The sequence below is a fragment of the Kogia breviceps genome, chromosome 12 (genome assembly GCF_026419965.1).
Source record: "Kogia breviceps isolate mKogBre1 chromosome 12, mKogBre1 haplotype 1, whole genome shotgun sequence".
Taxonomy (NCBI): Eukaryota; Metazoa; Chordata; class Mammalia; order Artiodactyla; family Physeteridae; genus Kogia; species Kogia breviceps.
Window position 1 is genome coordinate 14,395,189 of NC_081321.1, and position 14,771 is coordinate 14,409,959.

The 14,771-nt window shown below is 39.4% G+C and overlaps 1 protein-coding gene across 31 annotated transcripts in view; it reads left to right on the forward strand.

Annotated features, from left to right (window-relative positions):
- PLEKHA5 (pleckstrin homology domain containing A5) overlaps positions 1-14,771 on the forward strand; it is a 235,259-nt gene that overhangs the window by 164,732 nt on the left and 55,756 nt on the right. For 23 of the 31 annotated variants that reach the window (XR_010835774.1, XR_010835775.1, XM_067008813.1 and 20 more), the window contains 4 exons: positions 3,659-4,124; positions 8,032-8,115; positions 10,901-11,020; positions 11,849-11,902. Coding sequence is in view for 29 of the 31 variants with exons in the window: in XM_067008813.1 (XP_066864914.1) it covers positions 3,659-4,124; positions 8,032-8,115; positions 10,901-11,020; positions 11,849-11,902 (724 nt within the window). In the remaining 2 variants the exon portion in view is untranslated. The remainder of the gene's footprint in view (positions 1-3,658; positions 4,125-8,031; positions 8,116-10,900; positions 11,021-11,848; positions 11,903-14,771) is intronic. The other 8 variants (XM_059082727.2, XM_059082724.2, XM_067008828.1 and 5 more) reach the window with 1 other exon arrangement.

The following is a 14,771-nucleotide window of genomic DNA, read 5'->3' on the forward strand; positions in this document are numbered from 1 at the left end:
CTAATTTTCTCAAGGGATGATTGTGAGAAACAGTTACTGTTTCAAAAATAAAATGTGGGGCTTCCCTGGTGGCGCAGTGGTTGAGAATCCGCCTGCCAATGCAGGAGACACGGGTTCGTGCCCCGGTCCGGGAGGATCCCACATGCCGCGGAGCAACTAAGCCCGTGAGCCATGGCCGCTAGGCCTGCGCATCCGGAGCCTGTGCTCCGCAATGGGAGAGGCCACAACAGTGAGAGGCCCGCGTACCGCAAAAAAAAATAATAATAATAAAATGTGATTAGACAGAAGAAAAGCCAGAGGTAGTTCTGGGCGGTGGTGGGGGAAGAAAGGATGTTTGAAAGTACTTATAAAGGTAATTGTTTCCAGGGAAACAATAATAAAAATCCCAGCCAGGGGGGGAAAAAAAAAAAAAAAGAAAATCCCAGCCAGAAGATTTACTGCATCTCTACCCAGCAAATTAAATCTCACTTCTCAATAGAAGCACTTTTCCTCAAATAAAATCATACTTTCTTAAGGTTGAATGGGTATAGTTAAAGGGGTTCAGTATCTGGAAGTTAATTTTTTTTAATTGTTGAGCATAAGTATTAGTTTTCAAGCACTTGTTAAAGTCCTTGGTTGGGTATAATTAACACACATAAAGGCTCTTTATTTTGACTGCAGACGTTCCAGCTTCCGAAGGCTAGTCTTAGGTTATTTTGAGCTAAGGTTTTTCTCCACGTTGCTCCTCCAGCTTCAGCTTCACCGGCTGGAGTCCAGTTTGGATCACTGAAATAGATCATCTACATTATCATATGAACTTCATGCTTAAGAAACAGTTGCGAGGTTTTATAATGAAATAATTTTTATTGGTGGGAAGAAGCATAATGGTAACACATGGTATAATTCGTTTTGTGAAACTTTATGAAAGGCTGGCTTTTATTCCTAAAGTTCTGATAGAAAGAATAGAGGTTTCATATGTAGTCATATAGTAAATGCCTGCATCTGTGAGCAGAGCCTGAAAGTTTCTTTGTGAGTAGCGGGCACTGTTCAGATGCCGGGAGCCTGAGCCATTGTTCTGCGTGGCAGAATCACAGGTCAGGGTTTTCATGGTGTTTGACAGGCAACTGCTGCTGAATGGAGCACTAAACGTGATGAAGGCGCTTACAAAGTTCATTTCTTCAGCTTTCACTTAAAAGTAAATCACACTTTACTTAATTTGAATTTCTTTGGGGAAAACCACTGAAGGAGACTGTAGTTTTTTTAAAAAGTGGTCTCAAAATGGTAGAGAGTGTATGGGATAAAAATAAATATACTTGATGACAACCAGATTTTCCATTAAAATTCTCCAAAAGGAGTTCGAAAGATGGCAGAAGAGCCTTTTATACTTTGTGGACCCTAATTAGCCAACCTTGGTAGGAAAATAGCCTGTTGTTAATGATCACATGATTAAGTGTTCAACTTCAATATCCATCTCTGCCACAGGTTCCAGCTCACGTGTTATGAATGCTTGAGTTTTGTGTAATCAGATTTTCTGAACTGGAATTTAAACATTAGTCCCACAGGCAGTTTTTCATGTATTTTAGATAAAAAATGTATGTCCCCTCTTTATATGATTATATGTGATCTCTTTATGGATTTCCAAACAGGGTATAAAGTTAGTATTATTGATGTTTTCAGTATATGCTTCTATGATATAGTTCTGTGCCTAATCCAGAGCTTCTTGCACAGCCAGGTCTCTATAATATTTCTTGAGTTTATGAATGGCCAAATAAACCAAGGTATATTGGAGTGCGTTTCTTGAGTGCTAGGGCAGAATTTCTTGGATGGAATCATCTTCCCCTGTCTGACATGCTTCCTAAGCGCATAGCTGTGGGGTTGCCAGCTCTGGACTTTTTCCAGTTTCTGGCTTAACTGAGAAAGTAGGAATAGGAAGGGAGACCAAGCAGGGGAAAATTAGGAAATGCACATGAAGAGAAAGCAGCAAAAAATTTAACTCTTTCTACTGCTTGATATAAGCAGTATTATTGGGTACTTTTCTCCCTCACTTCAGCCCAAAAGTCATCAGAGGGTTGGCCCCTGTGTAGTGGTTCTTGGGGTGGAGGTATGGGAGGGAGGGTGATGGGGATAACTTTTGAGCAAGCCTGTTTTAAATCAAGACGTTGAAAAGCTGAGAGATGATCAGCATGCTTAAGGAAATTCAATTCAGGGGAATGGTTGAAGAAATTGGAAATATTTCAAGTGCAATATAAGACATGGGATTTTAGAGTTGTAAGACCACTTTGTGATCAAATCATCTTCTAGATGAGAAAGCCGAATCCCAAAAAGTTCCAGTTGGCCAGATATCAGTAGCATGTGAAGGACTCTAGCACTTTAAGATTATGCCCTTCCTTATTTAGGGGTAGCTTTTTATCTTTAAGTATATCATTGCAATAGAACAGTAAAGTTTTTTAAAAATAATTTTCATACTTTTGGCACAAATTTTAAAATAGAAAGTTGATAACCCCAGGTATTAAAAGGAGTATGATCTCTTGGTTTTCGCCACACACACACACACACACACACACACACACACACACACACACACACACAAACACACTTGAACATTCTCTCAGTTCCAGACGTGTAACTTTTCTAAGGTCTCTGCACTTAGTGGGAAAGCTGGAATGAAAGCTTGGCCCTCCTGGTTTTTGATCAACTGCTTTTTCCCACTTGACTAATAATGAAGTTCACTAATATTAGAACATTGTAAAATTCCAGAGATTTGCAGTTTTGTATCTGAAATATTATATTTTGTCTTTAAATAATTAAACTTTGAGCTTTGGCTTCAAGTCATTTTTATTTCTCAAATTAAGAAAAGTTACCGGGCTTCCCTGGTGGTGCAGTGGTTGAGAGTCCGCCTGCCGATGCAGAGGACACGGGTTCGTGCCCCGGTCCGGGAGGATCTCACATGCCACAGAGCGGCTGGGCCCGTGAGCCATGGCCGCTAAGCCTGTGCGTCCGGAGCCTGCGCTCCGCAACGGGAGAGGCCACAGCGGTGAGAGGCCCGCGTACCACAAAAAAAATAAAAAAGAAAAGTTATCAAGGGAAATTATTCCTTCAAGCCACAAATGTACTGATTGATGTACTTCTTCCCATAAACGGTCATGCTCTCAGAAGGACATGGTACAAAAGAGCATCACCACCTGCAGTCCTTCATTTCCTGTCTTCACACTCTTAGGCACAACTCAAAAACTCTAGCGTTCCATCCACACGCAGAAACCCTATTTAACTATTCTGGTGAGATGCATGAAGATGAGATTCTAGGAGTTTATTTATATAAAAGCAAATAAGATATGAGGACAGACTTGAGATGAGATCTTGAACATTCTTATTTCTGAAAAAAGTTTAATACTCTTCTTTCTCGAAATAAAACTGTACTTTGTGTGGAATTAATAGTCTTTTATGTGAGTGACGTAGATGCTGTTCACTGAATATATTAAATCCATTGAATTGAATTTCATCAAAAGATTAAAATCTGTTCATTAATCACTTGTACCTTGTATAATATTTTGGTCTTTTAAAACAATAAGTCCTAAGTATATATTTTACCTACCAAGAGGAAAAAAAAATTTTACTCTAACTTAGAATCTGGGAAACAACTCTCCTTCATTTTTACGTTCCAATTGTTCTTTTATTTCAGAGTAATCTCTTACCAAACATTACCAAGAAATATGCCAAGCCACAGAGCCCAGATTGTGGCCCGCTACCCTGAAGGCTATAGAACACTCCCAAGAAACAGCAAGACCCGGCCAGAAAGTATCTGCAGCGTAACTCCTTCCGTTCACGACAAGACAGCTGGACCTGGGGCCGAAGAGAAGCGGAGATCCATGAGAGACGACACCATGTGGCAGCTTTATGAGTGGCAGCAGCGTCAGTTTTATAACAAGCAGGGCACCCTCCCTCGCCATGGCACCCTGACCAGCCCTAAAACCATGGTTAATATTTCTGACCAGACAATGCACTCCATCCCCACATCACCTTCCCACGGCTCCATAGCTGCTTATCAGGGCTTCTCCCCTCAGCGAACCTACAGATCAGAAGTGTCTTCACCAATTCAGAGGGGAGATGTGACGATAGACCGCAGGCACCGGGCCCATCACCCCAAGGTAAGACGTCTGCTTATCCAGGGTTCACTGCTCCAGGGATGCTGCGTTTTACTTCTAGTACACGTCTCTGTCTCTTTCTCTCTCTGAATGGGAGAGACAAGGAAATGGGGAGGAGGTAGGCAAGGCCAGCTCTTTTTTTTGTTTTAAAGATTAAGGAAGAGTATTCTGCAGTGTCAGAATCTCATGTAGAAAACCTAGGCTTGCAATGCTTCATCTCTCAGGAGCAGCTCTTTGGAACAGATGCATTATGTATTCTTCCCTGCTTGATAGCATGTCTCATCAGCTGATTGGCCTTTCATACACACAAATTCTACACCCTCCCTCTTCTAGCATCCCTGCAGTCTTGTGTCAGGCCCTTCATGTTCTTTGCTAAGATAAAAGTGCTAACCTCAGGACTTTCCTGGTGGCGCAGTGGTTAAGAATCCGCCTGCCAGTGCAGGAGACCCAGGTTCCAGCCCTGGTCAGGGAAGATCCCACATGCCGCGGAGCAACTAAGACCGTGCGCCACAGCTGCTGAGCCCGTGCTCTAGAGCCCACAAGCCACACTGCTGAGCCTGCGTGCTGCAACTACTGAAGCCCGTGCACCTAGAGCCCGTGCTCTGCAACAAGAGAAGCCTGTGCACCACATCGGAAGAGTAGCCCCTGCTTGCTGCAACTAAAGAAAAGCCCACATGAACGACAACCCGATACAGCTGAAAATGAAATAGATAAATAAGTTTATTTTTTAAAAAAACAGTGCTAATCTCATCTACTAACCAGCGGAAGATAAGGCATATTGAAATACTCTTCAGGTGCCCAATTGCATATTAAAGTAACAATGCTTACTGATATATATACTTTCTTTTTTTTTTGGTCCATGCCTCGTGGCTTACGGGATTTTAGTTCCCTGACCAGGGATCAAACCCATGCCCTCATCAGTGAAAACGAGGAGTCCTAACCACTGGACTGCCAGGGAATTCTCTACATATACTTTTTAAAAAATTAAGTTATAAATAGAGATCATGCTTTAATTTGCACCTTAAGTTGGTGTAAGCCTTGCTTAGTAGATTTTTTGAAGTGAATTCGAGTGCTTTGCATTCGATCTGCTTTTCATAATGCTGAAGCAGTTGTTTTGATCAGTCACCCTGTGTGCAGCTGGGTCTCTAATGTCTGTCCTAAAGTGAAAAGGAATTTTCCTGTCACTTTTTAATTCTAAAGAACACCTTGCTTTATTCCATTTTGAAAAGCACCTTTTCTTATCCTTGCAATGGGCTGACTCCTTCTGTTACATCATTGCATAAAGCATTTGCTTGATTTTTCCATAAATAAGCATTAGTTAGAAATTAATAAGTCAATCAGGAATTTTCTTCTGGAGGAAGCTTTAGTTTGTCTCACCCAAAAAAGCTCACTTTGAACTCTGCTGTAGCAAAGTTCAATACTTTGTCACTTCGTACATCCAAAGACGAATAAAAATAGTAACAATATTCAAGAGAAATCTGATCTAATACAAGTTATTAGTGCGTGGTTGACGAGTGTTCTCATGGCCAAAATTTATTGTCCTCTTGCAACAGCAGATATGAGATGCGCGTGGGCTCTCTAGCCAGTTTTCCCAGTCAACTAAACATCTCCTCCTCCCGAAAAGCGTCTCCAACATAGCCAATTTTTCTTTCAAACTGTCCTATCATCTTCCTTGATATGATCAGTGGTTCTCAAAGTAGGGTTCATGGACCCTTAGGGAGTACCTGGGGGGTACCTGAGGGTCCCCATGACCCTTTCAGGGAGCCTGTAAGTAAGCTCAGAACTATTTTTATAATAAGGCATTATTCATTGTGTTACCATTTTCTAATAGTGCGAAAGCAATAGTGGGTAAAAGTACTAGCACCTTGGTCTAAGTCAAGGGAATGGCTCAGACTATACTAGTGGTCATCGTAATGCTTCACTGATACAGACTTGCCGTAAAAATAAATCCTTTTGATTAAACAGTAAAAGATAATTTTATTCAATCTTGACTTTTCATTCCATAGCATTTTAATATTCTGTGTGATGAAATGGGAAATGTATTTAAGCATTTCTCTTTGCATACCAAAGTGCTAATAGTTGTCTCAGGGAAGAACACTTGAGTGGTTATTTGAGTTGCCAGCAGAACTAGCTCCGTTTTTGTTTTTGTTTTTTTCAGCCTCTAAGTTTTTATTAACATGAGTTTTCAAAAACAGGGCTTCCCTGGTGGCGCAGTGGTTGAGAGTCCGCCTGCCGATGCAGGGGACGCGGTTTCGTGCCCCTGTCCGGGAAGATCCCACATGCCGCAGAGCGGCTGGGCCCGTGAGCCACGGCCGCTGAGCCTGCGCGTCCAGAGCCTGTGCTCCGCAACGGGAGAGGCCACGGCAGTGAGAGGCCCGCGTACTGCAGAAAAATAAATAAGCATCCAGGGACTTCCCTGGTGGCGCAGTGGATAAGACTATGTGCTCCTAGTGCAGGGGGCCCGGGTTCGATCCCTGGTCAGGGAACTAGATCCCACATGCATGCCACAACTAAGAGCCCGCCTGCCGCAACTAAGGAGCCTGCGAGCCTCAACTAAGACCCTGCACAACCAAGTAAATAAAATAAATAAGTATTTAAAAAAACAAACAAACAAACAAACAAGCATCCATACTAGTGTTGTGGGATGAGGATGGGAGAAGAAAGTCTGCTCTATTGGTAATAAATCTCCAGGTTCATCCTGTCATGGATCTCATAGTCCCCCAGAGATAACGTGGTCCTTAAAAATCATGTACCACTTCTTCAAAACAGTCTTGTTCCAACGGGTGCCAGTTTGGGCTGCAGTCAGCTTCTAAGGTCCCCGATGCTAGACGGTCGTTGCAGACAACCTCGATCATCCTGGCTGGAACTCGAATCACCCAGAACTGTCTGACGCCACAACCTTCTCACTCTAGTGCAGAGCCCAGGCCATTTTTTTTCTTTCTTTCTTTCTTTGTCTTTTTTTTTTTTTTTTTTTTATGAAACACCATTTTTACTTGAAAGAACGAATGACAAACTATAGTTGTTCAGACTTGGTATTTGACAGACACTTCCTCAGAGTGAAATGTTAGCCTGTCACTTCAAGGAAAGCAACCCACAGTGTCTGTCACCGACCACAACATTTGAGCTTTCAAGCTAAAATTAGAAGTTTGGAAATCTTGTATCTGCCTCTGTGAGCTTGACAGCTCTCTGGTGCTTAAAGATCAACGATGGTATTAACAGATAGGCGCTACTGATCTTGTAGACTAACACGTGTCAGCATTTGGAACATCTGCATAACTCACTGAGCCAGTATTTTCCGCATGGCCAGTGTTTGATGTCTCAAAATCATGGATGGGTAAAAGATTCATTTAAAGTGCAGATAAACCAATGAATGGATGTCAGTGTGACAGGGTACAAAAAGTTCATTGATACGGTTTCAGACACCACTTCGCAACTAACCTCTAAGAAAGTACCACTTTTTGACCTTTAGTGCAGTATCAAAGAAGAGCATCTGCAAATATCAAAAAAAGCTCTTCAAGTTCTCTTCCCTTTTCCAATTACGTATATCGAAGGTGGCTTTTCTTCATATACTTCCCCTAAAAGAGATGATCACAACAGATCAAATACAGAGGCAGATATGAAAATCCAGCCAGACATTAAAGAGATTTGCAAAACTGTAAAATAATGCCACTCTTGTCACTAAAATCTCCTTTTTAAGGATGTAAAGGGCTCCTGAGACCAATACGTTTGAGAACCACTGAGCCAGACTGTATGGAATTACTCTGTTCATCAGTGTCTGTATTTTAGTCCTGAAGTTTTAGTATCTGTCTTCTTTCATAAGCACCAATAGCAATTTTAAATGGCGTTTTAAAATATAATTTTCATCACTGACATTGACCACAGAATTTACACTGTGCCTTTATCTTCCTAGCACGTGTATGTGCCTGACAGGAGGTCAATGCCAGCTGGCCTAACTTTACAGTCCGTTAGCCCCCAGAGCCTCCAAGGCAAAACGGTGAGTACGATATCTTTATTTACCATATCATGTTTTATTTATGCGCTACACATGATAGCACATATCTGACATAGCTTTTAAGTTTGAGTTTTCAGAGAGGTGCCTCCCAGAGAAAAACCATTACTAGTTTTGTGGAAGAGATACTCATCAGTAGAATTTGGAATCGTGTCGCCATTTCAGTGTCTTCCTGATACCTTTCCCTGAATGTCTGACTGCCTAAATATCTGTTTTCCAGAATCTTGATAACCTGGGAGCCTTTCTTTACTTCATTGAATGTTAATTTCCTCTTCCTTGAAACGGAAGTTGGAGTAGTTCTTTAGGGAAACAAATCCAGCAAGCAACTCTGTGTCTGTAGGCAAACCACAGGCCTGTCAAGTTTCTCCTGTGGATTTTTATATAGATTAACTTACCTTAGAGCAGAAAAGAAACTGATTTACATATTTATGCAGGGAAAGAGAGACTGTTAGAAATACTAAGTTCGGGCAAGTACTTACCTTTATCATTTCATAGTCAGTATTATTGCTGTTCACATTGGAAAGGAGTTACATTACCAGGACACTGTTACTCTTCAAATTAAAGAGAAAAGGTGACTTTTCATCGCTTCATTCTATTTTAATGGCATTCTTTTATCAGGGGAACTATGCTTTTACGTTAGTAGGTAGTCTTAATTTCTGTGAAGATACGATTTGAGGACCATATAGTTGTTCATTATTTTTAAAATCCTCTCCCTGCAGTAATCAAAACAAGTTTATCTTCTATGTATTTTTCAAACATTGTTTTATTTCATCTCTTACATGCTTAGATATAAGGCAGATTTCTTGGCTTTAAACTACTTGTGGTTTACTTATTAAAGGCGATAGATATTGCTTGACTATAACTAAAAATTTTTTAACTGTTGGAAATTTTAAACATTTGATTGTTGATCTGGCAAACAGACCTTAATCATAAGATAATGCTAAGTATCCTATTATGAAATTTTCTCTTCTACCTTGCTCCCTCTAGTGGATATTTAGGACAAAATTTATTTACCACCTCCTCCTTTTGGAGGAATCAATCGTGCCTCTTTTTATTTTGCCTCCAATTTAAACATCTAGCAAACTTATTGTAATCTTTCATGCTTTTGAAAATCTCTTTAACTCCATAAGTAATAAACCAGAGTTTTAAGGTTTCTTTTAGTATTTCTGTGAAATATCCCTCTGGGTCTTAGACTATCTAATCCCTTACCCCACGCTCCTTTCTCTCTGGCAAGACCTCTAGAGCTTGATATGGACTGTCTCACAGTCATGAGGTCACAAGATGTGGCTGGTCTCAGAGCAAAAGCAACTCTTCTTTTCCTGTTACGAAATTTCTTCTTTAAATCACACATGCACACACATTCTTTGACTGTTAAGCTATTGTCTCGTCTGTGTGGATACTCAGAGAATCCAATAGTAACTATGGTTTACTTCTGACATTTTTTCCTCTTGAAGGCAATAACCTTTAGTGTAACTTCAAGTAACAGGTAAAATTGATTTGTCACAGATACAGACTACTATACATAAAACAGATAAGTAACAAGAATTTACTGTATAACACAGGAAACTGTATTCAGTATCTTGTAATAACCTATAATGGAAAATAATCTAAAAAATATATATGTAACTGAATCACTTTGCCATATACCTGCAACTAACATAATATTGTAAATCAACTATACTTCCATTTTCTAAAAAATGATTTGTGACCCTAAAAAAAAATTTTTTTTTATCGAAAATAAAGAGCAACAGCGAATGAACAGAAAAGAAGAGAGCTAAGTGTAATGCTGTGCTGTAGGCAAAACAAGTCAGTCTCGGGATGCTTTTTGGCTCGGAAGTTTTAAGAGCACAGCTGTAGCTCTTAAGTGAGCGGAGTCCCCCTGTGGTCTCTGTGCAGTTTTTAATCATAACAAAGCTCAGTCAAACACCGAATGATATTTTATGGCCTGTAAGACTGCCAATGACCATACTTCACTGCATTTCTAACGAAAAAAAATATATATCGGATTGGCCTGTTAAGGAATTGTATCTACTTTTGAAAGTTTATTCCCCTTAGGGATCCGAGTAACCGATCAGGAACCAAAAGGTTCTCTGCTCTCCGCCAAGGGTGGAAGGAGGGTTTGCACACATGGAAACTTTCTGTGTGTAGTAAATACATTTTTTTCTTCCTTAAAAACAAAAACTGGTCTTTTGGTCAATATAAAATATCCTGTGAAAACACTAACAGTGACATTTAAAAATATAACTGGGAAGCAGTTAATAGATCTCAGGTACTGACTGAGCTTAATGATGTGAAGATGTCATCCAAGTTTTACATGAATTTTAATTCTTTTTGTTAACCTTCTGTTCTCTAAGGTAGAGTGTTGGGCCTGCGGGTATTGTTCTATTGCTATAAAAGTCTTAGGTGTCATTTTTAAACATCTCATTAAAATATATTTTAATAAGAGCTCTCACGTACAAACCTTTATAATGGTGGGGGTTTTTTTGGCATTGCACTTTTTTATACTTAAGATTTAAATATTCTCTCATGAGTTCTGAGAAAATGCCTTAATAGACTGTTGTTTTGCTGTATCTTACCAAGTAATACTGTTCCTTCTATTTCTCTAGATATCTATGCATTTATGTGTGACCTATCATCATAGGGCCTATAGGCACTATGTTTGATGTCAACCGTAAGAGGAAACTTGCCAAGAAATCTTGGTTTAATATCTGTCACTTAAGACCACAATTAATCTGTTTTCCACTGTTTGGATTCTTAAATTGTACTCCAGCCAGAGGAGCTTACGCTGCTGCTTATAAAGCTGAGACGGCAGCAAGCGGAACTGAGTAGTATCCGGGAGCACACGTTAGCACAGCTCATGCAGCTAAAGCTCGAGGCGCACAGCCCAAAGGTCAGCTATGGAGAGATGTGTCTGTGTGTCTGCTCTTGTCACTCACGCTGAGCCATTCATTGTTAATCGGTTTGATCAGCGTCATTCCCGCGAGCATGAGCCCATCCCACCACTGCGGCGACGACATCGGGATCTCCTATTGACCCTTTGAGAATTCCCTTGGTTATACGTTATTAAAGGAAGACGTGGGTTGGCTGCGTTTCTTCGTAGCCTTCCACCCACCCACTCACCCACCAACTTTTGGTTGTGAGGGAGGAAATGCATGCAGACTTCAGACTACTACTGTCATTCCTCAAACACTAACTTCCACCTCCGGTAAGACCGATATTGAAGAGTCCCGTCGTTCCCCATAAAGCAGTAAGTTGAGAAGTGATCAGCGTTTTAACGGTACTGCCTTTTAAACGTCAAAGATTAATTTCGTGTGTTCTTGATTTTTTAAAATGAACACACGTAAACATTTCTCAAAGGGTTTAATAGCGTCCGGTTATATGAGAAACATCCAAAGAAGTAGTAACATATTGCAGAAAAGAATTAACATGTGAAGCTTCTAACCTTGAGACTGCTAAAGGCATTTGAAGGATTTTTCTGCTTAATGTTTCAGCTTATATGCATGTCTACTTAATTTCTTACAAAACTAAGCGTAATTTATAATCATTGAATGCATCATCTGTGCCGTTTACAGGGGAGCATGTGTGTGGAAGTCGTTGTGTGCTGTGGTATAATATAGGTTGTGACAAACTACCTGTTTTCCCTGTTTCAAAATTGACCTTTTCATGAATCCCGCACCCTCTTTCTCTGTCCGTTTGTACCTTGATTGATGCCTACTAGAATGAAATCCTTTCACATCACCTTCAAAGGAACACCATATATTTGGATCATCAGGTGGGCCTTGAAGAATTTTTCTTACTTGTCATGCCTTATGTTTTAATGTGTTCAGTGTAGTACAATTTTCGGGCTACTCAGATATTTCAGTCATTTTGCGTTAATAGTGTGACTTTTACCAGAGGCAGGCTAAGAGACACCCCTCACCAGGGGAATTCAGGAATACCAGAAAAAGCAGCTTACAAAGGACAGTTGTGGAGATGAGGTGGGATACAAATGCCAGGTCTCCGGAAATGGAGAGCCTGCATTCTCTAGATTTCTTTTTTTTTATCCCGAGAACACTTGTACTTTTTGGCTTGTATCAGCTTGGAGGTGACCTAATTAGAGACATAGGCACCCAGCTGGAAATGCCTTGTTGAAGGCCAGGAGGAGGTGGGTGCGGTGCTCTCCGTATTCCCAAAGGGGAGGTTGGCCACGGGTAAATGCTGAAACGTGAGTAGAAGTTGTTGAACAAGGACTGACACTCCTACATGTTGGCGTTTATGAACCTCCCTGTTCATATTTCACTTTAATTTGATGAGAATTTTTTATATGTTCTTAAACACAAAATTTCTTCTAGTGACTGCTTTCTTCCTGCATATAAATTAAGCTAGAATTCGCTTTAGCTTGTTTTCAGAATGTTCAAACTTGAATATTTTATCAAATGAAAGAGGTTACTTTGGAAAACGCTCTAAGACAGTATTTACATATTTATATTGGCCCTGTTTGAAGCAAAATGATAATGTTCTGCTTTAAATTAGTTATATTTAAAGAGGGATTTTGCATTAGGATAACCCTTGAGAAGATGTTCAATCATTTTTCTTTTAATTTTTAAAAGAAATATGCTTTTGTTAATTTGTAATTTATTTTCCCACAAAATGTTTTCATCATAGTTTTGCCTATTGGAGTGCTTTAGAAATCAGCAATTTCATGCATCCAAAGTCTAGTCTTCACTTCAGAGACTGGTGCTATTAAATTAAACCACAGTGTACAGTATACAATCTAATAAAGACATATTTGCCAACAAAATAGTAAGATAAGCCTTCCCTCAAAATTCCACACAGCCAGAAAGCTTCTAAGATACACGGGGAATAACTTTCTTAAAAGCACCTCTGTCTATAAAGCTAGAGATCGTTCTGACAAATAATGGGATATTAACAAAAATTGGGGTTTAAAACAACGATACGAATGTGACTCTGAAGTTACCTAGAGTCTCTGGAAATAAACTTAGTGGTTTATTAATTTACCGTTAATTTACTGCTCACCTCAAGAAATCAAAACTGTCATTGCAGACACAGCTCTTGGGAAAAGGACAGGTAAATATATCGAAAAGACCACCATTTGCTAAGATGATGCCTCTCCTCACCTCCCTTTCCCGGATTGAGCTGTTTCTTCCCTTGGCTTTAGTGGCCCAGATCCAGTTGAGGCTTCTGTTCCCATCCTTTGCTCTGTTGGCATGGTGACTTCTACAATCTCAACTTTTAGGCGATGCGCTAGGGAGTGCTACTCTAGAAGGTGGAAAAGGCAAGGAAATGGGACCTCCCCTAGAGCCTCTGAAGGGAACATGGCCCTGCCCACACTTTGGTTTGGGCCCACTGAGATGATTTCAGACTTCTAGCCTCCCGAAGTATAAGAGAATAAATGTGTGTTGTCTTTTAATTAATTAATTAATTAATTAATTAATTAAAATAAAAATCTCAACTTTGTATCGATCCTCTCTGTTCTGTCAACATGTCAGCAGAGCTTTTCCAGTAACTCACCTTTTTCTTATATTAGATCCCCAAATGGTTATATTTTTCCACTTTTAAAATTTTGTGATAACGAGAAGAATTGTAGAATTTGATTGTTTAAGTGATGATTTGCATTGAAATAAGACTATTTCTGAGGGCAAAAATTGGACCATTTTTAGATAATAATTAGACAGCGCATAAAAAACATGGTGAGGGTTTTACCCAGAAACTCAGATATGCCTAAATGTGTACATCCTTAAGGTTTCCTAAAGAAAAATCTCTCTTTAAATAAATCAGAAAATTTTATGGTTTCAAATAGTTGCATTTAATATAAATGAAATATTTACCTTTGAACTGTCCTGTATTTTACATCAGTAGTAAGGTTATTAAGTTATGTAGAAAGAATTCTTGGTAATGTTGAATTTTAATGAAATTTTTCACTCAGCTCAAACATTTCCAGCTTTTAATCTTGTTACTGCCAGTAGCCGATTCTAGGTGACCAGGTGTATCTTTATGGGCATTATTGGTTGCCTGGGTTTATAAACTGATTCACGAGTTTTATATAATTATAAATTTGAATGTAGATTTTAAAACCTGAAAGACAGAGGCTCTGGTCACATTTCATAGAACTGTATATCATACCAAGAGAACATGTACTAATTGATACTCTCTCAACACTTATTCTGCTTGCTCAAATAAGTCATCAGAATAACCTAAGGCCAATATTTAATTGATTTAAATTCTCTTAATCCCTATCACTATTCATGAAAAGTAGAACCAAAGGGTAGTCTCTGAGTTACTTCAGAGGTAAATTCATTTCTGATATTATAACAAATAAAAAATAAAAATGCCTTGTCTGAAATTCTGAACAGATGTACATATTATACAGTCAGTCGAAAACTCTTGACTTCTGGTGCCATATCACCATCATGAGGACAAGTCATGTACTGAAGTGTTTTAAAAAAATAACAAAAGCTATACTAATTATATGGTAGAATTTTCTTCTTTTTGTTTTACTCTGAAGTACGCTATTACAGTTTGTTTATGTTTTTATAGCCCAGTTAGTAGACTAATCAATGGCTACATTTCTTAAGATGAGCCTAGGTTGGTTTGTCATTTTTATGAATTTTAAGATAAAGCCCCAAAGTATGACCTGTGAA